This window comes from Ipomoea nil, unplaced genomic scaffold (assembly GCF_001879475.1).
Source record: "Ipomoea nil cultivar Tokyo-kokei standard unplaced genomic scaffold, Asagao_1.1 scaffold0688, whole genome shotgun sequence".
Classification (NCBI taxonomy): Eukaryota; Viridiplantae; Streptophyta; class Magnoliopsida; order Solanales; family Convolvulaceae; genus Ipomoea; species Ipomoea nil.
In genome coordinates, this window is record NW_017617116.1 from 1,253,792 (window position 1) to 1,278,708 (window position 24,917).

Sequence of the window (24,917 nt, forward strand, 5' to 3'; positions counted from 1 at the left end):
TGTATGTCTCAGACTGTTACATAGATTTCTTTTTCATAGAATGGATTGAAATTAGATAAAATTGTAATACTTATAACGTAGAATGGATTGAATTTAGATAAAAGTGTAATACTTAGAGTTAAATTGATTATTATTTATGAGGAAAAATGTTATACTTTTAAATAAAAATGTATTATGTAATACTTTTAAATCAAAATGTAATATTTAGGAGTTGAAGATTTATTTATGGGAAAAAAAAGTGTAATACTAATCATGTAAATTAATCATTATTGCAAAAATTGGTCTAGGTAACAACTTAGGCGCTAGGTGCCTAACTCGGCCGACTCGACCTTACTAATTTTTTTCTATATATATATATATATATATATATATATATATATATATATATATATATATATATATATATATATATATATATATATATATATATAAGGTTCAAGTGCAGTTGATGCGCCTATGTGCGGTTGTGCGGTGAGATTAGAGCCATTGATTTTGCTTAAATCAACATCCAGGATTACAAAAATAAATAATAATAATAATAATAATAATAATAATAATAATAATAATAATAATAATAAATGCGGTGGCAATTTGATAATTTTTTCATCTAGGTCAAATTTAAGGTGCGTGATTTTGTGTTTAAGGTGCGTGAGTTTTGTGTTTATGTGGGTTGTGTACTTAATGTTAGTAGTTGTTGAAACTTTAGGTACGTGAGTTTTGTACTTAAGGTGCGTGTGTTTTGTGCTTAAAGTGCATGAATTTTGTGCTTAAAGTGCGTCGATTTTGTGCTTAATATGAGTAGTTGATAAAACTTAAGGTGCGTGAGTTTCCTTCTTAAGGTGCGTTGTTTTCCTTCTTAGGGTGCGTGATTTGTATGGTTAAGGTGCGTCATATCAATTGTGTGAAACTTACGGTGAGCCATTTTAAAACCTTAAGTTCATGGTTTGTGTGCTTAAGATGCGTGGCATGTGTTCTTAATGTGTTTTGTTTGTGTGCTTAAGGTGTGTGGGTCTATGTACTTAAGGTGAGCTATTTTAATGTTTAAGGTGCGTCAACCACACAACCGCACGAGAACCCTTCCCCGCACTATAACCCTTCCCTATATATATATATATATATATATATATATATATATATATATATATATATATATATATATATATATATATGACATGAACCCATAAATCCACACACATGCACTGTTTTTATTTTTTATTTTTTTAGTTAGCCGTCTAGACGCTAGGCGCTAATCGGGCGGGTCTAGACGCTAGGAACTTCTCTACCGCCCGATTAGCGTCTAGCGCCTACTGCAACCAAGAAATTAATTGATTATTACTTATAAGCGATAACGTACTATTTCTGTAGAAAAATGTAATTCTAATAATGGATTAATTGATTAGTACTTATTAAGAAAATGTGATAATTTTGAGTTAATATATAATGCTTTAAAATCAAAATGTTATATTTGGTGATTGAAGAGTTACTTATGAGGAAAATTATAATATATATGAAGAAAAATGTAATATTTATGAAAAATGTGATATGTCTCATCACATATAATAAGGATTAATGAAACGGTCTTATAAGAGATTATGCTAAAATAAAAATAATAATTCATTAATTTAATGTTCTAAATCTAAATCTAGGTCAAAGTACTTATGAAGTCCATGTACTATTGGATTTTGTTCAATTTAGTCCTTGCACATTTATTCTGTTCAATTTAGTCTCTCTACTTTGAAAAATGGTGAAATTAAGGACAATTGTCCAAATCTTAATAGTAACATGGTTGTAATTATTTATTTTGGACATACTAATTTAATATATCAGTGCTAAAAATAATTAATTTTAAATATTTATAAAGTAATATATGAGTAGGAATATAAATATCGTCAATGCCACGTAACCTAAGTTAACGGTAATATTAACACCGTTAACTATTGTTCTTAATTGCATCACTTTTGAAAGTATAGGGATTAAATTGAAAAAAATAAAAGTATAAGGACTAAATTGAACAAAATGCTATAGTACAGGAAACTCGTAGATACTTTGACCTCTAAATCTATGTTGCTTTTTATTTCTAATTTTTATAATCGGCTTTCATCAAGTTGTTATACCATGGACTAAGGTCCACCTTGTAAGGTTTAAACGATGTATAAATTGTGTATTTTTAGTATTAGAATTGTGAACTTTTAGAATATATAAATTATGTTTCTAAGTCAAAACAACATAGCAACTATAAAAGGGAATTTGTGAATACACTATATGGTCATCAAATCCTAATATGGCAATATTGTGTGAATGCAATATTTGAAAAAAACTTTGTGAATACAAAATAATGTAATTAATTACATATATGCTAACATGTGTGTTCGTAATATACAAATTGTGAATTTTTAAAAAGTAAATTTTGAATAGTTAGTATCCGAATAGAGGCAAATGCTTATCATGTACCAACTATCCACGATTGAAGATGATGACTGAATTAATATAAATCGTTGTCATACATCAACTTACTGTACTTGATGATGAATAAATTGACGTAAAATGTTAAACATATATGACTAACTGTGTTTGATTGACGACTAAATCGACGTGCAATTCATTCGTTGTTTCGAGCTATAAACTAAAAAACATATTAATGGAAGTTTCAATTGGAAAACAGCCGTGCAGAATAATCTTCTTTTTTTCTCATTTTTTTATTCTGCCGCCCGCCCGCCCATGTTTAAAAAAGAAAAAAAAAAAAAAACTCAAAAAAACCCTTGTATTCAAAATGAAAAAAATGATACTTGTAATATTTTTTCTCAGTTATTCATTTGTTTACATTATTTTTTGAATCATGTACTTTAAAATAGTAAAATACTTATTTAAATATTAATATTAGGTATTAGGTATTAGGTACTACCTCCGTCCCATTTTGTTTGTCTGGTTCGGTTAACGAGGCTTGACTGAAGCTATTTTTACTTCAATTTTTCATAATATTAAATTTATTTTTAGTATATAAAATTTATATATTTAGAAACTACATTAAAAGTACTATTAAACATAAAAAATCAAATTTAAAAATAATTAAAAATTACTAAAGAAAATAATCAATGAAGAAAGAGTTGGATTGACCAATGAATAGTAAACATGACAGGCAAAATGGGACAGAGGGAGTATTAGGTAAACATATACGGAGTAATTAAAAAGGAACAAATGTCTCTTTCCAATTTTATTTTTTACTTTATGACGGCCAATTTTTTTCTTTTCAAAATTGCCGCCTAAATTTATTATTATTATTATTATTATTATTATTATTTTTTTTTTTCACTTTGTTGACACCTTTGAACTTGTCTGCCTGAGTTAGACACTCTCCAGACTCCCGTGAAAATTCAAATTTTTTGGTGCACAATTTGGCGCTGAAGCTTTTCTAGTCAAAGTGCGAAATTATGCGCCATTTTGGTGTTAGTCAATATGGTGCTACACTGTAGATAAAAGGCAAAATGATATAAAAAAATAAATGTCAAGTTTGCTTTTTGTCTTTTTAAATTATGGTAATTGAATTGAACATGAACCATAGATGTTACACTTTGAGAGGTTGCTCCAACACTGTTGCTGGTGAGACTCAATCTCTCATCATTCTTTTCAATTTTCACTTCTATGACCTGTTGAGCTGCCAATGCAGGTCTTTATTTTGTTTTTATGAATTTATAAATGAAGGGTTTAGGGTTTAACAGAACAAACGGACATAAATGAAGGGTTTAACTTTCATTTACACTTATTATGTTTTTAGACTAGTATAAATTTTGTTTAAAAATAAATCTAGTACAAAATGATTTTACATGAAATCATTGATGGAAAATTTTGATTTTCCGACCACCTAAAATGGTCGAAAAGTGATATTTTTTTAATTTTTCATCCTAGGATTATGGTGGGGAAATAGGTCGGAATTTTCGACCATCTTTACTTAGTGGTCGGAAATACTGACCACAAAGTAAAGGTGGTAGAAAAAAAATTTGATAGTTTAAATTTTTTAAATTAAGTTGAGAATTTTTGTTAATCTTTCTAGTAGTCGATTGTTCCGACCACTTCACAAATTTGGATGCTATTTCCGACCACATTTTCGGTGGTCGGAAATAGCAACAAAAGTTTTTCCGGATGCCAAAAGTGATCAGAACAAGAACTTCCAACTTATTTAAGATTTTCAAGCAATGAATGTGTAATACATTTAGTTAAAATATACTCTGTAATAATTTTGATAAGTTTACAGAAAAATATTACTCCGTACAACATATCTCCGTACAAGACCTCCTCCATACAAAATGGTGATGTATATTTATAAGTTGACAAGGATTGAGAGACTGAGGGTGGATTTAGTTTCTGTTATTATTATTTTTGTAGAAAAATGGAAAATAGAAAACAAAAAGAAAAACAGAAAATGGTATCTAGCTTTTGAGAATAATTCCTTAAATCAATATGAAAATTGAACCCAAAAATGAAGTAAAAGACTCAGCATTTGTGTACATAATTTACAAAATGTTGATACTAAGAACGTGCTTGATTTTATCGTAATCTTTTCCATAGAATTCTAAGTAACCTACTGTCTTGCCTTCACGTTTGAGCGACATTTTGGGCATGTTTACAATACTCACTTCTCGGAGATGATCCAGCGATCTGAGCCCCTCTGGGAGATTTTTAAGGCTCCCGCATCTTTCAACGGTGAGAGTAGAAAGGTTACGCATAGATCCTTCTCCAAGAGTCCAATCCTTTAACTCGTGCAAATTTGAGAGTTTGAGATATCTGAGACGGGGAAAACTTAATGCTTTACAATCCATTCCGCCCCCAAGATAGGCTCCATTGCATATGATAAGTTTGTGTAATTGGGGGATTTTCCCCAATACTGGCATCGGATCTTCAGTAAGTTCAGAACCCAGCAAGAAGAGCTCTGTGAGCTTGGAGGAAATAGGGATAGTGTATGATAACTTGCCTATGTGCCCCTCCACGCGTAACGCGTTCAAGTATTCACACCCCAGTAGGTTACTTAGAGCCGAGAGTCGTTTCTGAGAGTAACAATCAAAGTTTTTGAGGACAATGGATGATGATTTTAATCTGTGTTTGTTTATACATTTGATAGTCTCCCCGAGGTCATCCAGGTTTCCATCAATAGTTGCCGCCAAACACTTGAGGTTTTCAAGTCCGGTGAGATCTTTACACCGACAATGGGTTGAAGCAAAGTTGTTTAGATTCTCAAGCTCACTTAGGCCATCCAACTGCAATTTTTTCTCACCAACTGCATGAAACTTTTGAGGGAAATAAAGACTCTTCAATCTTGTAATCTTATACAACAGATTAGATATGCTCATGTCAACCGTGGGGTTAACCCGCAAATCAAGAATTTCCAAGTTTGGCAACCTGCCGATGGATGGCGGCAACTCCTGCAGGTTGCAGCCTCTGAAACTCAGATACCGCAGGGTTGCGAGATTCTGGATGTCTTTTGGCAACTTCATGACATGAAAGTCAAGTGAATTGAAGTCTAACACCCTTAGCAATCTGCAATTCTTCAAAACTAATGATTTTGGCAATAATAAATGTTCATCTGGTACCGGGTGGGCATTCAAAAACAAGAAAGATCTTAGTTTCCTAGATTTGTTTGGATTTGGAAAATTATACCTACCCACACGCTTGTCAAAATAAAAGGCAAGTGCACGCACATTATCAGTAAGCTTATTGTCTTGATTACTATTCGCAGCAGCTCTAAGGTCCACAGCTGCGAACAACCTTTCCTCTTCTGCCTTTTGACAGCATAGTTCTCGCACCAAGTCATGAAGACGCCATGATTTGATCTTTGTTAACATTGGTGTTTCCTCTTCTTGAACCTGGACCAAGCCTACATTCGCTAGTTCTTTCAGATATGATTCTGCGGTGGACAGCATGGTGGAATTGCAATCTGTGGGTATCAACCCTTCAGCTATCCACAGATTGTACAACTTCTCTGCTTCTGTATCTGTGTCTTTTGGAAAAACTGCCAGATAAAGTAAACAGCTCTTCAGATTCCCGGGCAAAAGATTATAAGACAACTCTAAAGTGTCTTTTACAGAAGTAAACTTTTTGTGTAATAACTTCCACTCATCGATGGAGTGTTTCTCTGCCATCAAGTCTCCCAGCACCATTATCTTTAATGGCACATCATTACACTTTTTGACTACATCTCTGCATATATCTTTCAACTCCTGGTTCTCTTCAAATTCTACATACCAAAAACTATATAATTAAACATTATATTTAATCAATCGTATGAGTTGAGTTAGTTAAATAACAGAAGATCGAATTTAACCTGATTTGTGGCTAGGCAATTGCTTTTGGAGAAACAGCTCCCAACTTTGAGCTTCACTTAATGGTTCCATTATTAGAATATGTCCTTTCCTCCCTAAAATCTTCTCAGCTTGATATTTTCCCCGAGTGGTAATCACAACTCTGCTGCGAATTCTAACAGTAATGGGCAGAGCAATTAGGGAAGCCTCCGTTAAGCGAACATCATCAAGAACGATGAGGTATCTCCCAGACTGCAAGGATGAGTGAAGGCTCTGCGCCAAAGCACTATCACTTAATTTCATCATTTCATCTTTTCTCCCGGGCTCAATCTGTGACATGATATCCTGCCAAAGGGTTTTGGCTTGGACCTGGTGGGGTGCAGTGATCCAAGCACACCCCATAAATTTATGTCGGACATCAGGCGTGTTGAATACCTTCAGCACCAGTGTAGTTTTGCCCAAACCTCCCTCCCCGCACACAGCGAACAAGGGGTACTCTGCAGTGTCCTTCTCCAGGAATTCCACCAGTCTCCCAATATCTTCTTCCCTCCCAACTACAACTTCATTCACTGCTCCTTTTTCTTCACTTCTGGTTATCAGCGACGGAACCCATTTTTCTGTTCCACTAGAGTATTCTCCCATTTCTATCTCCAATTTCTCCATCTCTTCTTCAACTTCACGTATACTCAACCGGAGGCCAGGAAGTCGGAAGTGACACAACAGCAAAGTGAAGAATCTTTTTACGAGCCCAAAGAATCCTTTCCGCCGGTTGCATCTCCACAAAAGCTGTGATGCGTTATCTTCAATATAACGAATCTTACCACAAATTTCTTCGATTTTGAGCCTCCTCCAGTCACCCACCTTCTTGTCCTCGTTTTTGTTTTCAAGCTCCCAGAGTCGCTTAAGCTCTTTGAGTCGTAGCAGATGCCATCCGAGATCATTGACTTGATCAACCAAACTCGGTTCCGCCATCATGATACGCATCATTGTCAGTTTCTCTTTCAAGTTTCAACAGGGATGAATTTCCAAAGCAATACACAGTACACATTTCCAGTTTGTATATATCCATATATAGGTGAGAGTAAGTGAGTAACCGTTTTCCTATTTATTATTATAACTGTTAATAATATATGTTACATTAGTATTTTATTATATAGTTTATATGTTTGCAGGTTAGTTTGTTTCTCTAGCATCCCTTCACATCCCTGGCCTTTGGCATGCCTTGGCCCTTCATATCCCTACTTTATTTACTTCAAACAATGTCAACGAATTCTTCTGGGCGTACGGTGACAACCACCACTGTTCCCGCTCAGGCCACCACCAACTCCCTAAACACTGCCCACCACTTCGTTTCAATTAAATTAAACACTAGGAATTTTCTTTTTTGGTGTACGCAAATCGTACCCTTTTTACGTGGACAAGGGTTGCTGGGTTACATCGATGGTTCTCTCCCGTGTCCTCCGGCAACCATCGCCATCGCGGATCTTCCCGGTGACTCCGATGTCACCGCTGCCGGCTCCACCGTTCCAAATTCGACACACACCGCCTGGGTTCAACAGGATCAATCGATCCTCTCTCTCCTTATCTCGTTGCTCTCCGACGAGGTAATGCACCTCGCAGTAGGCCGGAACACCGCCCAGGAGGTGTAACTCCGTCACATCCGCATTGGCGTCGTCGACAATGGCCAGGTGCTTGAGCCTCCTAGGTCAGTTTCAGACGCTCCGGCAGGGGAGCAGTCCGGCGTCGGAGTATCTAGGCAAGGCGCAGAGGATCGTGGAAGCCTTGGCTCTCGCCGGTCGGCCTCTATCCCTCGACGAACAGATATTGTACGTGCTGCGCGGACTCCGGCAAGAATTCCGGACAATGGTGAGCGCCCTGACGGTCACGGGCACTCCGGTCAGTCTCTCCCAGCTGGTTGATCTCCTTCAGGCGCAAGACTTTATTCATGCTGATGAGTTCTCGTTGGCGGATCATGGTGGCTCTCCGACGGCCCTCTACGCTGGTCGTGGCAACCAGCATGGTGGCGGGTCTGGTTCTAGCGGTCGATGGTCATCTAACAGTCGCAGCCTTGGACAGGGGAGGCACGGCCAGGGGCGTGGTCATGGCGGCAATCCTCGCTGCCAAATCTACAAGAGTCACGGCCACACTGCTGTCTACTGCAACCGTCGCTATGCTGATCCTCCCGCTCCGCATGCGAATGTCGCAGTTTCCGTCGACTCACCGGCAGACACCTAGGTCGACGCGTGGTTCCCGGATACCGGAGCATCCACCCACGCTACGCTGGACGAGCAGTTGATCGGCCGATCGGAGGTGTACACGGGCAACGACGTCCTTAAAGTCGGGAATGGCGCAAGTTTGAATGTGTCCCATGTTGGCCATACGATTATCCCATCCAAGTCCAAATCTCTTAATATGTCTAATATTTTAATTGTGCCAAAATTGTCATTATCTCTCTTATCCGTTTACCGGTTCACTAACGAAAACAACGTCTTTTTCGAGTTTCATAAGAATTCTTTTTTTGTGAAGGACTGCACCACCAAGGCGGTTATTCTTAAGGGATCCACCACGGGTGGTTTATACAAATTGTTGGTGCCGTGGACGCATTTTGCTTTTCTCACCGCTAAAGCGTCGCCCAAAATCTGGCATCAACGATTAGGTCACCCTAAAAAACAAGTCCTTCATCGTGTCCTCAAACATTGTTCGATCACGTCAAATAAAGCCAACGAGTCAGAAGTTTGTACAGCGTGTCAACTTGGCAAATCGGCACGATTCCCGTTAGATAGAGTCCCTACTTCAAGTTTAAATGTTTTAGATTTGGTGTATACGGATATCAGGGGCCCGTCCCCTGTAATTTCTGATTTTGGCTGTCGTTATTTTGTTTTGTTTGTAGAGGATTTCTCACGTTTTTGCTGGTTTTATCCCTTACGGTTATAATCAGATATATATAAAAGCTTTGAGTTGTTTCGGGTGATGGTAGAACGACGGTTTTCGCGTTCTATCAAAGCCATTCGGTCTGACTTAGGCGGGGAATATCAACGCCTTCATAACATTTTTCAATCCCTCAGCATTATCCATAGGCAATCGTGTGCATACACGCATGAACAAAATGGGCGAGTGGAACGCCGGAACAGACACATTGTCGAAACCGGTTTGGCACTTCTAGCCGAAATGTAACACCCCTAATTTTAAAAACTTTTAAAGCTTATGAAATAAAGGTAAATCTATTATAAATTCCCAAACAGAGCATAAGCTAACACAATAGTCGGGGTGCTATGCCACATCTGAGCTGGAGAATTCAGATGCTCAGGCTAAACTATCCAAACATAAGAAATCCTCAAATCAACATTCGATACAACTTCAAGGCACGCAGGCCGATAATTGAACTAATCTAACTAAGTCTAGGTTCTGACTAGTGCGCTCCATAGCTAAGGTTCATTACCTGAAAATCATTCGGTATAACAACCGTCAGCGAATAATGCTGGTAACCCACTCCAACGCGTTAAGTACAATATAGGTAGATATAAGAAACTCATTTTGAAACTAGAATACATATATATACTTAGGAGACTCTAATTTAACTCCGAGAGTAGACTCAATCAAGCAATAGCAGGTACTTTCAACACAATTAGACACAACCATAAAGATTCTAGCATGCATCCTAAGGTCACATGACTACGCAGTACCAACCAAATCATTACTCAGTCATCATTACACAATCAACAACAAGACACGCAACAGTGTACACAAATATGGTGGTGCCGCAGGACCAATCGCATGCCCATACATGAGGATCAGCGTATATAGCTCTGACACGGCCCCGCAGCACTTTAACTTGTACCGCAGCACAAGGGGATTGATCGCAACCAATCAATGAACTGCAACTCATTCATATCATAAACGTTTGATCGCAACCAAACGGTAGACCGCAACCCTATATATATATATATATATATATATATATATATATATATATATATATATATATATATATATATATATATATATATATATATATATATATATATATATATATAGAAGCCGATTGTTCTCAACCAATCCAACTGCCTGTATAGCCGACCGATCACAACCGGCCGGGTTAACACCTGGTGGTTCTCAACCCACCAGATAGTCATCATAGTCAATTGATCGCAACCAATTGGGGTATCATGCACAATCAACATAGAAGCCATACAACATGCAACCCACATTAACAGATACGAGGGGGAATCATCGGGGAACTCTTACGTAACAAACCATATTAAACCACTCATGACACTCCTACGGGATCATACACCTTCCTCCTAGGCCAACAGGATACCAATTCAACTAGCATGCAGTACACAAGACTCTTTTATCCTAATAATAGCACCCGAAACATCAAACTAGGCTCACACACGACAAACGGGACACAATGGGACACGGGGAAACATCAAACGGGGAAAAACACCCTGAATCACGCCGAAATTCCAGCGGGTTTGCCAGCCGGCTGCCCGATGGAACAGTAGATCCGGGTAGCGGGTAGGTGGCAGGAGGTCAATCCCCCACCTACCCCCCACTGATATACAGACAACTTTATGGTCCCGGGGTACTTCGTGGAACCCGAAACCACGTCCAAACACATTCAAACATAGAACGACGACACCACACATTTAATTAATGGAATTAAACCAAGAATTACGACCGATACGTTCAGACACGATTCCTAAACATGCCAAGACCTAACACGAATCATACAACTGTTCAAGAGCATCCGGAACCACAAGAACATCAAGAAGTCTACATGCAAGTCCTAAACACAAGTCCTAGACTAGACTCAACACCCGATCATGCATAATCCCACCCAAATAAACTAAGAACATCATAATACGAATTTCACGATAAACCCTAGGGCTCGAGACACAATCGAAATACGAGATCATCATATAATTAATCATAGCACCAAAAACGTCAAGATTATCACATAAACATCAAGATTATCACATAATCATCAAGATTATCATATAAACACAATATCAGTCCTAGGCAAAGCTCTATCAAAACTCTAGCACAGAATCATATATCAAATGAGCCAATGAATAAGATATAGCGAGGAAAATAGATTTTGTTGAGACATGGTTTAGTCAATTTTTTTCATTGAAATGATAGTCAAATTGGTATAATTCCCAGCTAAGAGGTACCAAGAGCGAAGAGGGAGAGCCGCCCTAGGAGCTGGGCTTTGTATCCCTAGAAGGCCGCACAGGACACTGCCGCAGGCGACACCATTTTCTTCCCTTACCGCTCAACTAAGTGAAATACTTGCATATGTGGAGGAATGCAACATGGTAAGACTATCCTCGCGACTCGCTGCAGAACCCCTGGGCTCGGCCAAACCAGGAACTGTCGATTTCATTGCTAACATTTCCACAACACTGCTGAGTACAACACTTGGAAGAAAGAAATAGAAACCCTTATCCAATCTGGTCAGTTGGGAAGTTTTATAGATTAGGATAAGGTAACTAGTAAGAAATGTGTGGAAGAAGGGAATTCTTGGATGCATAAAAGGTCCGATCGGATTGGTGATGAGGTAAGAAATTCAAGCCACAAAGTAGCAAACATGGGGAAACACCCGGTGATCAATGTCATCTTCAAGGGATAAGTCCTCGAGAGATAGGAGCGGTATGCGGGCTTGGTAGAAAAAACTCTCGAGCCTAAGAAACTCCAACGTGAACCAATCACGTTTACAGATGATGGCTTTTCGGCCAGAGGCACATTGCATAGAGACGCCATGGTAATCTTGATGGACGTCAACCAAGTCCTAATAAGGCGGGTATTGATAGACATGGGTAGTAGCGTCAACGGTATATACCACAACATTTTCGTTAAGTTGGGGTTCTTGGAGGATCAGGTCAAGCCCATGAGAAATCCCTTAGCTAGGTTCTCGGGAGATACTATCAAAATCGAGATATCTATTAGGATACTTGTAGAACTTGGAACCGAGTCAATAATAATACTTTAGTTGGTTATCAACCCCAAGTTCAAACCAGTCAAACAAAGGTGACGTAACCTATCAACGGAACTGAGGGCCTTCATGAAAACCAAAGTTGACACGTTGTTGGAAATTGCGCATATAAGGAAGGCGATGTATCTGGAATGGTTGACCAATGTGGTTGTAACACCCCCAAAATTCTTATCACTTGAGCCTAGATTAAACTATGCATTTAAGATAATAGATTGAGAACTTAAACATTAGATACTCACATTAAATGGTTAACATCCTATGCATACTAGGTGATGCTACCGCCGTAGCCACCCTCAAGGGAGTGACTACCAGGCTACTACTATAATCCAAAACATAGAAAACATCGAATAACATGGGTTTACAAACCCGGGTGTCCATACACCGAACAACCCCAAAAGATAACCACATTTACATCAGTTTAATACATGAGTCTCGAGTTTCTAATCATAAAACGGGGCGTAAAGGAGGGAAACAAGATACTAGGAGCTAGAGCAAAAATACTAATTCTATCTAACTCCTCAAGCGCTTTCGGCATTCAAACAATCCATACCTGAAAGGGGTTTAGCAAAAGCACAAACAAGCAACCCATTAGTATAAATGCTCTGTATAAACCACTCTACACCGTAAAATAGGTATAGATATATAGATTTGAAAAAAATACGGTTGTAATTTGGAAAACTGTACATTTAGTTGAAAAACCCAAGTTCCCACAATACGTTAAATGTAAGAGTAAACACTTATAAGAACATAGCAATGCAAGACCAACCGAACCTAAACAATCGTAAAATAACCGAAAAACCAATTTTTTTTTTTTTTTGGAATTAAAAACCGTGACCAACCGATAACCAATTTTTTTGGTCGGTTCGGTTAGCGGTTATCGGACGGTTAACCGATATTTTGCTCACCCCTAGAAAATAGGAATCAAGTATTCCGAACATAATGTATTTAACCACACCATAGCAATCTATATCATGACTTGAGAATAAGATATTATCATGCTTATTAACATTCAACATGCTTCCTTTCATAATATGCATTTCTAATGATTAAGTATAAACATCATGTCATTCTCAAGTAGGAAAAATAAGGAAATCATGCTTCATTTAGAGGTTCATTTATTACATAAGTTGAGCTTTGCTTAATGTCGAACTCAAATACACACCTTTAAAAAGTGGAATACATATTGATAAGAATAGTCATAAAGCTGGTATACTACTTTCATTAAAACCATGTGGTAGTCCTAACCGATCAAACCCTTAACTCGATCTTAAGTAATTAAGTATGCCAATTCAACTTGACCCCGATGGGAAAAATCAATCCTAGCCCCGATAGGGGCGGGAGTGGGGAGAGCTTTCCCATCCCTGCTGGCGATGAGGATGACATCCCTCGCCTCGAACCTAACCTCGAACCTGATCCCCAATCCTAATTTCCAATTCCTTGAATTTTAAGCTAAATGGATATTTAAATATAACAAAATATAAATTAATTGTATACTTAAAATTATATATATTATGTTACACTCTACCCAAAAGTCAGCATTGGGAATCCTTATCCCTAAAAAATCCCTGCGGGGACTCCCCATCCCTACCGTAGAATTGGGTGGAGACTAGGAATGGGGGTTAAATTTGGGGATAGGGACCCAAGTCCCCATTCTTGTCCCCGTCCCGCTCAGTTTTCATCCCTAATATTAAAGAACATGATTTCCTCTAGGCCTATGCTGAAATGGGTTATCAAGCTCACTCAGTATAGCTTGGAATATCGACCGCGAATGACTATTAATAAAGGCTAGGTACTAGTAGATTTCATAGTAGAATGCACAATCCCGGAAAGCCCAGGAAGCCAAGACGCACCCTAGTCCCTTCGAGAGTGGGTGATGTACACCGACAGAGCCTCTAGTGGGAAGGGATATGAGGGGCGGGGTTGTCCAAACATCCTTCAAAGGATTCAAAGCGTACTTAGAGTTTCAGTTCAACTTCGAGTTATCGAATAACGAGGCTAAATATGAAACCTTAATTGAAGGACTAAAATTGGTTATATCCCTCTAAGCACAAGGCCTAAAGGTTAGGTCTGATTCCTGGTTGGTGGTGGGGCAGGTCAACAACCAATTCGAAGTGAGAGAAGACCGAATAAGACAATACAAGGGGCTAGCAAGAATGAAGTCATGGGGGCTTGATGGGCTTGCAAGGAAGAAGTTATGGTGACCCAAGAATGGAATGATTTTTGGTGGGCTACCAAGGTAGATGTCACGTTGGCCCATGGTGGGGGGTGGACACAGCAAGGGGTAGAACCACCCACGACCAACTGTTGCTTGGCTTGCTGGGGAGCCTGTCAGGATCCCCTGACCAAGGTACCACTATAACCAATCTTAACACCACCCGGCGAGGGGGGATGGGGACATAGGGGTGAGCAAAATATCGGTTAACCACCCAATAATCGAGAACCAAATCGACCGAAAAAAAATCAGTTTTCGGTCGGTTTCGGTTATTGATATTAAAAGAATTTCAACCTTTCGATTATTTTATGGTTATTGGTTGTCGGTTTTGATCGGTTAACCGATAACTGATATATATATAGATTGAGATTCCTGTGAGAACAGGTGTTCCCGTGCGGCATACACCATTAGGTATGCATAAATGCACCATACAGTGTTCCAGTATACACCAGAATGAAATGTCAAAAAATGCGCCACAAAAAAAAAATACACCACACATAATGGTGTATTTCCGAACACTGTGTGGTGCATTTATGCATACCTAATGGTGTATGCTGCACTGATCGCACGAGAAGACCTGTTCTCACATGAACCTGACCCTATTTTATATATATATATATATATATATATATATATATATATATATATATATATATATATATATTTATATATATATATATATATATATATATATATATATATATATATATATATATATATATATATATATATATATATATCACTTTCAATATTGCTATATCTATATAACAATTGTTGCAACTAACTAGAAAGTAGAAAGCGAAAAAATCTCCCAGAAGTCACACTTCCTCTGTTATAGTGTCTCTTTATAGTGGCAAAAAACATAAGCGATCCGAAAGCGGCGGTGACTTCTGGTGACACAATGGGCCAAGTGGAGAAGGTGTTCAGGAAGTTTGACTCGAGTGGCGATAGGCCTATTGATAAGTGCATTTATGTCCATATTTTTTCTCCATATATAGACCTATGTTGAGTGATAAAAACTTTGATTTTATGCAAAGAAGTGTCTTAATTCCTTATTTTTATCTTTAAGTGCATAAATTGTTGAGATGAATGCAATTGTGTACTTTTGTGGCATTTAGGATGCATTTGTAAACTTGAATTTGAAGTTTGGATTTCATCATTTCACTTCCATTTCTATAGATAAGTTCTACCTCTTCTATCTCTATTTCGACTTTGCTATTTATTTTCTTTCTTTATTGCTTGATCTTTATTAGTGTTTGTTATGGAATTCCTTGTCGATTGTGAATCTTGTGCTATTTTCATTATGGTTATGTGTGATTAGTTCTTCTTGGAGGGAGGTAGGGATGTAGACTAGGTGTTTGGTGGATGACTTTGAATTGGTTGAGAAAGAAAGTTGATGAGAAATTAATAGCATAACGGATGGTGCACATAAATCCAATTTAATAATAGGATTATAACGTTTGAAACAGTTATACTAATTATCGTAATAATATTTGCTATTACGAAATTAATATATAATTAATTTGTACCGACCATCATAATCTATTTCAAAACACTTGAGTGACCGAGAAGTCCGTACAAACCGAAATGTTAAATTTTTGGAACTGACTGAATTTTCTGAAATTAAAGCACCATTCGGTGCTTTATGGTGTTGTCGCCGTCGAGCCGAGTCAGAAGCTTAGGGTGGAGAAAGTTGCTGCCTTGCGTCGAGATGCACACACAGGCCGCAACCAAAATTGGTTGGAATTAATTTTTCTATAAATTAAATTCCATATTTTTGTATGTGTGTATATATTTGTGTGTGTGTGTGTGTGTGTGTATATATATATATATATATATATATATATATATATATATATATATATATATATATATATATATATATATATATATATATATATATATATATATATATATATATATATATAGTGTATCGACTTATTCACCACCACCAACAATCTTAGAACTGATTTCTTTTTGATGAGCTAAGTAGATGACTCCCACTATTGTTGTAAGTAGAAGCATGAATGTTGCTTCTAGTGCACATTCGTATGGTTGGAGCAGCAACGGAGTTGCACATTCTGAAACCTCGGTGAACTTTGGTTCGGAGACCGGTGGTGGCATCAAAGGGTATATTCCTACAATGAAGGTACATGTGACAGTACCATGTGGTTTGGTTGAAAGACCGTGGAAATTCAAGAAGTTGAATTTCATAGGATGACAACTTAAAATGTTGTTCAACCTAGTGATTCTCGGCATGTCATGGTTCTTGACCGAGATGGTTTCTAGTGGAAAGGAACATGATTCTAACGCTCATACCGATAGCGAAGTGTGGGTTTGAAAATATTTTGATTTCCTATGCCTAAACTACGTTTTGAATTGTTTGCGTAACTCGTTGTACTGTGTATACTGGGTCATGTTAATTTTAATTCTATACATAGATTAATTAACTTAGACCATATTCCTGCATTTCAAGTTAATGATAAGCACAAATGTGAGATTTTGTGTTAAGGCAAAACAAATGAAAATTTATTTTAAATCAATTGAAAGGAAAACAGAACCACTTGAGTTAATTCATAGCGATGTATGTGATTTTAGATCAATGAAATCGCGCTGTGGTAATAAATATTTTATTATATTTATCGACGATAACACACGATACTCCTATGTATATTTACTTAAGAGCAAAGATGAAGCCGTCGATAAATTCATTCTGTATAAGAATGAAGTTGAAAACCAACTTAACCGAAGGATTAAGAAGGTTAGAAGCGATCGAGGTGGTGAGTGTGAAACACCTATTGGTGACTTCTGAGCGAGTGTAGGTATTTTACACACGAGCGTACGACATCTTACGCACCTCAATCGAACAGTGTTGCCGAACGAAAAAATCGCACATTGAAAGAGATGATGAATGCGATGTTAATAAGTTCGAGTCTACCTCAAAGTATGTGGGATGAGGCGGTTTTTACAAGCAATTACCGTTTAAATAAGCTAGGTTTCCCGCAAGAAGCTCGATAAGACTCCTTATGAGTTGTGGAACGGTAGGAAACCTTCCTATAAGTACCTGAAAGTGTGGGGGTGTCTTACCAAGGTATTGGTGTCAACACCGAAGGAAATAAAGATAGGTCTTAAAACGGTGGAGTGTATCTTTATTGGCTATGCACATAACAGTAGTGCGTATAGGTTCTTAGTACGCGAGTCCCATAATCCGGACATACATAAGAACACGATAATTGAATTGAGGGATGCATTGTTCTTTGAAGATGTATTTCTGTGTAGGTCCAATGAGGGACCTAGTACGTCGAAACGAACATTCGACGAGGCTGTGGATAACGGTAGTGGAGGGTCTGAAAAAGAACCTGAGCTCGAATCTAGACGTAGCAAGCGAGCTAAGATTGAAAAATCCTTTGGTCCAGATTTTCTGACGTACATGTTAGAGTGTGATACACATAGTTTAACTTGTTTATTAGAAAATGAACCGGATTTTCTAACTTGTTTGTTAGAAAATGAGCCTCGAACGTATGTAGAAACAGTGACTTCTATGGAAGGACCAATGTGGAAAGAGGCTATAAAGAGTGAAGTGGATTCTATTCTAAAGAATTACACTTGTGAACTGGTTGATCTTCCTCCAGGTAATAAGCCCTTGGGATCCAAATGGGTATTTAGACGGAAGTTGAAACCTGATGGTTCCATTGAGAAGTATAAGGCTAGGCTTGTAATTAAGGGTTACAAGCAACGCGAGGGCCTTGATTACTTCAATACGTATTCTCCCGTGATGATAATAAAATCCATAAGGATGATACTTGTCATAGCCGCACTGCGGAATTTGGGATTTCATCAAATGGATGTGAAAACAACTTTTTTAAATGGCGAGTTAGATGAAGAAATCTATATGGACCAACCTGATGGTTTTGTGGTTCCGGGCCAAGAGAAGAAAGTCTGTAAGTTGGTTAAATCGTTATATGGTTTAAAATAAGCGCATAAGCAGTGGTATGAGAAGTTTGACCATGCGATGTTAACCAATGGGTTTAATATAAACGAAAATGACAAGTGTGTCTATGTTAAGGAAACAATGGACGGTTATATCATTTTTTGTTTATATGTGGATGATATACTCATCGTGGGTAGTCATGATCGAATGATCAAATCTACCAAGGACATGTTAAATTCGAGATTCGACATGAACGATATGGGTTTGGTGGATTTAATCCCCGGGATTAAAATCATGAGAAGACCTGATGGTCTCGTGTTAAGCCAATCTCATTATGTTGATAAAATCCTTGCAAAGTTTAACAAGGATGATTATCAAGTGGCTAAGACACCATTAAATACTAACGTACATCTATCAAAAAATCGCAGAAAGTGTATCTCTCAAGTAGAATACGCTAAGATTATTGGAAGTTTGATGTATCTAATGAGTTGTACCAGGCCTGATATTGCCTTTGCCGTTAGCAAACTCAGTAGATATACGAGTAATCCAAGTGATGCGCACTGGAAGGAAATAGTGAGAGTTATGAGATACTTGAGGTATACTCGTGACTAGGGACTGCACAATACGAGATATCCTGTTGTACTCGAAGGGTATAGCGACACTAACTGGATATCGGATATAAATGACTCTAAGTCCACGAGTGGCTACGTGTTTACGTTAGTCGGTGCAGCCGTTTCATGGAAATCCTCAAAAAAAAAAAATCGTGATAGCCAAATCTTCGATGGAATCTGAGCTAATAGCCTTAGACAAATGTTGTGAAGAGGCTGAATGGCTACGTCATTTTGTTGAGGATATTCCTTGATGAGATAGACTTATACCTCCAAGTAGTGTGCATTGCGATAATCAAGCTACAATTGGCAGAGTATGGAGTCATATGTATAATGGTAAGTCTAGACATATATGTCGAAAACATAATACCATTAAATAACTTTTCATAACGGATGTTGTCTTGATTGACTATGTGAAGTCAAACGACAACATAGTGGATCCGCTAAGCAAAGGGTTGAGCAAAGAGGTTGTTGAGAAGTTGGCATGAGGAATGGATTTGAAAATCCTTACTCTTGTCTTTATATATATATATATATATATATATATATATATATATATATATATATATATATATTATGAATCGACTTATTCACCAGCACAAACATTGAAATGTATAATGCTGGAGGTCGATACGGACGACGACGGATTCATCAATATGGAGGAGTTTGCGACTTTCCACTGTTCCAACGACGGAAGAGTTCACGATTTTTTGTTTTTGGGCAGTTATCTCGTGTATTGTAATAAGGAAATTATGTGCGATTGAGACATTTTTATGATTTTTTAATGCAATTTATGCTGAAAGCATTTCAATTTTCATCTCAAGTAGTACGGCAGAGGAAAGACAAATTCTTAGTATCTACTATGTAATTTATATGATCAATTTTACCGGAAAAAATTAAAAAAATGTTATAATTACACATATTTTATTTATTTAATAATTTAATTGTACACTTTTTAAGTTCAGTGATCCAATTGCACAGAATTAATAAGTTTAGGGACATTTAATACTTTTTCTTTTAGACATTTGTATTAAAAAATGACAGCCTGTGACATCGATGATATGAATAATTGTTCTATGTGACATCATGCAAGACACCCAACATAACAACAATAATAAATAATAAAAATATGTTTTCTTTTTATGTTTAACTACAACGAGTTCACGAAGCTCCGGTCGTTACGGCCGACAAAATGTCCAGTTCGCAGTCGTTGATTTCAGCCGTCGGCCGGTGCCAAAGGGCAAATGCTTTCTCACGATGACGACGACGACAACAATAATAATAATATTAATCAAATTATCCCTAGTTAATATTGATTTTTTTTTCATAAATAATTATTCAACTCCTAAATATTATATTTTAATTTAAAAATATTATATTTTTTCTAAAATATTATATTTTTCATTATACGTAACAAATAATTTATTTTTGATTAACATTACATTTTATAATATAAGTATTACATTTCTATTTTAACGCGACCCATCTCATAGATAACCAATTCATTTCTCATATAATAAGTAGTTTACTATTATACTATAACATAGCCCTGTTTGGTAAAATATTAGCTTATCAACCAATTTTAGCTTATTTGACCACTATTAATTGTTTGACTTAGTTAAAAACTCAACTCCAAAATGCTAAAGTTCGAAAAGCTGCTCAAATCAACTTTTTCAATTAGCTTTTTGAGAAAAAAAATATTATACCAAACAACTATTAATTAACAATTAATTTACTAAACACATTTTCTACAATCAGCTAATGCTATCAACTAGTTATATCCTCTAATTAACACAATCAGCTATCAGCTAATCCCCATTTACCAAACAGGGCCATAATTAAACTCGATACTTTCCCGTCTTCCCACATGAAGACTAATCCAACATCAATTCCTTTCACAAATCACAACTTAGCAATCTCCACGCTTTTAAGGCAATTTATATCATGCACCACGGCGCGCGTTGCATTGTGCGCCCAGATGCAAAACGACGTCGTTTCAATTTTTTATTTTTTATTTTTGAAATTTCGCTAATGTTCAAAAATGTATATAATGTTATACTAGAATACACATAATTGTATACATGAATGTACATAATTATATAACAAAATACACATACTCTTTTTTAAAAGATAATACACATAATCTAACATAATACATAATAGGCAAATTATATTATGCACCGCGGTGCATAATCGATTATGCACCGCGCGTCTTTTTTTTTTAAATGAAAATTAACAGTGTTTGTTTCCGCCGTTTCGCACTCTTTTGCAAAAAGTAACTCTGTTATTCAGTGTCATTTTGTATACACTGCAGTTTCAGTTGAACACAACTACAGTTTCATTTCGATATAACTATAGTTTCATTCGATATTTATAGACACAAATATGTGAAAATGTTATTTAATTTTATTTTATATATACACTATAGTTTCATTAAAACACAACTACATGATCATTTTGATATAATTACAGCTTCATTGTACAATATACACTCAAATATGTGAAATGTTATTCAGTTTCAGTTTATATACACTGCAGTTTCATTTCATTATAACGACAGTATCATTTTGATATAACTGTAGTGTCGGTTTGGATATACTGTAGTGTTAGTTGGTGTTTAATACACCAAATAAGCGGACTCCGTTAACTCTAACGGCGGGCCGTTTCTTTACTTAAAGAAACGGTGTCGTTTTGACCGCGGTGCACATGCACCGCGGTCTATAATATAACGACTGTACATAATAAACATAAACTTTTAACATAATACATATCAACTCTTAACATAATACACAAAAAATTCCTGATTTGAATATACATAATTGTATAAAAAATGTACATAATAAAAAATATACATAATTGTATAAACAAATATATATAATCATGTCAACTTCCTACCGCGCGTCGTTTTGGGAGGCACGGAGCGCACAGTGCACTGTGCGCCGTGGTGCAGGGTATAACGATTGCGCTTTTAATGATTTTCCAAATGAAAAATTGTTTGAGGGCTAGAACTATCCCAAGCTGCCCCTAGGATATATATATATATATATATATATATATATATATATATATATATCATGTTATTGTTTATATGTTCAGTTTCTAACTATTTTTGAGTTGTGGCCTTTGCACCCGAAAGGTGTGCATCTAGTTGGTGAGTCTTTGCCATTAGGCAAGTAATTGATTTTAGTACTTTGTGACTTCTATGTGATTTGCTTCTATGTGTTAGTATGTTTTTTGTGTGCGTAAAAGGTGTAGGGTGAGTGAAACCCTTGATAAGCGTTGACTAAGGTGTTGTTTATGTAGTGTAAGAGGTAGACGTTATGCCATCGCGAAGGGGCGTCGGGTCCCCGAGCACTCTAGGAGCTGAGGCTCCAATTGCTGCTGAGCTAACCTAAGTTATCGGGAACGCTCTTCTGAATGACAACAATGGAGGTGACATAATTAAGAGGGTAGCCGGACGCCATCCACCAAGTTTTTAGAGGCAAGAGGATGCCCTAGTCTTAGAGGATTGGATCCGTTTATTCGACAAGTTGTTTGAAGCAGTAAACTATCAGTCAGAGTAGAGGGTGGATGCCACTGTATACTATCTTCAACATAAAGCGAATAACTGGTGATCTACTAAGGGACCTTCGCCTTCGACAGCGACAAGATTTTAGTTAGGAGGACTTCAAGGAGGAGTTGAGGGATAGGTTCTATCCGAGGGTTATGAGATGGGAGGTGTTGACAATTGTTGAGCATATAACCATTAATGTGCAATCCAACTATCAGCTTAGGCTTTTAGTTGAGATGGAGGATAGTAGCTTCCAGAGACTAGCTAGTGTTGAGTCCAGGTTAGGGATTGGGGTCCCTCCGGAGATGACCCACCGAGGGCATGGAACGAGCTTCGATTACCAGGGTGGTGCACCGTGGAATTTTAAACAAGGTAATAGTTTAAGTTTTCTGAGTTTTAGCTTAGTCCTTTAGGAAGATGGAATTTATTGTTGCTTAGTTTCTTGCTTGTTACCTCTAGTTCCTTTTGACTTATTGAATCCTTGAGTTTAGCCGAATTCCTTATCATTTGTCTTTCCCCTTTATAAGGTCAAGTTTCTTGTTATCAAATACTCTTTTGTAACGCCACTCTAGTTTTGGTTTTCACTACTAGTTCTTACCCGACTTTAGCTTCGGAGACGAAGCTTCTTTTAAGTGGAGTAGGTTGTACTACCCCGATATTTAATACCAATTATTTTCTCCTATAAAAACCATTAAAATAAAAGGATTTTTATTACTATTAATATTTACCCATATGATTTTAAAACAAACTATTTTAGTATAGAAATAAATATTAGGTTATTTATGATTTTACAAAACTTATATATATATATATATATATATATATATATATATATATATATATATATATATATATATATATATATATATATATAGAGAGAGTGTTTCAATGAGAACACTCACTACTGGAATTTCGCGATTTTTCGACCACATTTCTGACTACTTCAAAATTTGGTCGCAAAAAGTGATTTTTTTCCATTTTTCCGACGGAATGTTGTAGTGGTCGGAAATTCCGACCACTTATTAAAAGTAGTTGGTAATCCCGATCACAATTAACATGGTGGTCGGAACCGTGTGCCAATTGCAGGAGTTTGCCACAACCTGATATGAGTTAATAACTTCAATTCATCACAGAAAAATAATAAAAATAATTTTTGATTTCAATTTGTCTTAGTTGCTACTACTCCCATGCATCTTTATTCTGTTAAATCATTCTGGCCATTGCTATGAATAAAACAAAGGATATCTGTTTCCCTTTGCTCTAAATTTATGATTATTATGTAATGAACTTCATAGTCACTAGCACGACAGCTTTGATAATGAAACTGGTATATGAATCACAAACTTGTTTATTGGTCTTCTGGTACATCATTACATAGCAATTTGAAAGTGAATGAAGTTTAGATATGTTGTCTTGTTAAGGAAAGCTAAAGACTTTGTCTCTATTTGATATCCTGTCTTTGGAAAATTTTGTGCAAAATTCTTAATTCACATTGCTAAGTTGTTACTTAAATCCTCACTCTTAGCAATTCTTGTATATGACAGTTAATACCTTTTTGGATGTAATAGTAGTAAAACTGCAGTGTTTATTTATCTTCTGGTGTATCATTCAATGTCAATTTGGGAGTGATTAAGTTTTACATATTATGTTGTACAAGCAGATGAAGGAAAAATTTGCATGGTTGGAATCTCAAATTGCTGTACTTAGTGGTGTAAATCAGATGTGTTTCCAATCTACTGATCCAGTCAATAGCCATGAAAGAAGTGGTGTCGGGTTAGATGATCTTGGATTTAATGATGGCACAAGAGCAATAGATCCAAGATTTTAACTTTTTTTGATGTAGGAAGTATTTTGATTTTATAGTAGCATTTTAGATTGGAAGCTAGTTTTTTTTTAAGTGGATATTACAATTGCAACATTATGTGTAACTAAATTTGCTATAGAAATGTATAATTTTTGTGTTATGAAATTATTAGTTTTAAAATTATTAAAGCAGTGCATAATTTGTAGGAAAATAGCAATACAAATGGTAAATTATTAAAAAAAAAATTACTTATTAATTTCCGACCACCGGTGGTCGAAAATATGGAACAAGAAAAATTCTAGGTCCTAGATCTCCGGCTACCTGACGGTTGGAAAAGCCGGATAGTCCAATTGTAAGGCTCTTCGTTTTTTTCCGACAACTGTAAAAAAGTGGTTGCTAGTTCCGACCACTGTCTCGGGTGGTCGGTATTAGCGACGGGGCATTTTCCGAATACCCCAATTAGTTGGAAAAGTGATCGGAAATGGTGTTTCCGACCCGATTTAGGCCATTTCCGACCACTTTTG

The 24,917-nt window shown here is 36.7% G+C and overlaps 1 protein-coding gene across 1 annotated transcript in view; it reads right to left on the reverse strand.

Moving 5' to 3' along the window:
- Positions 1 to 4,508: 4,508 nt before the first annotated feature.
- Positions 4,509 to 24,917, reverse strand: part of LOC109175394 (probable disease resistance RPP8-like protein 2) — a 70,281-nt gene continuing 49,872 nt past the window's right edge. The window contains exon 4 of the mRNA XM_019324658.1: positions 4,509 to 6,217. Within this exon, the coding sequence (XP_019180203.1) occupies positions 4,509 to 6,217 (1,709 nt within the window). The remainder of the gene's footprint in view (positions 6,218 to 24,917) is intronic.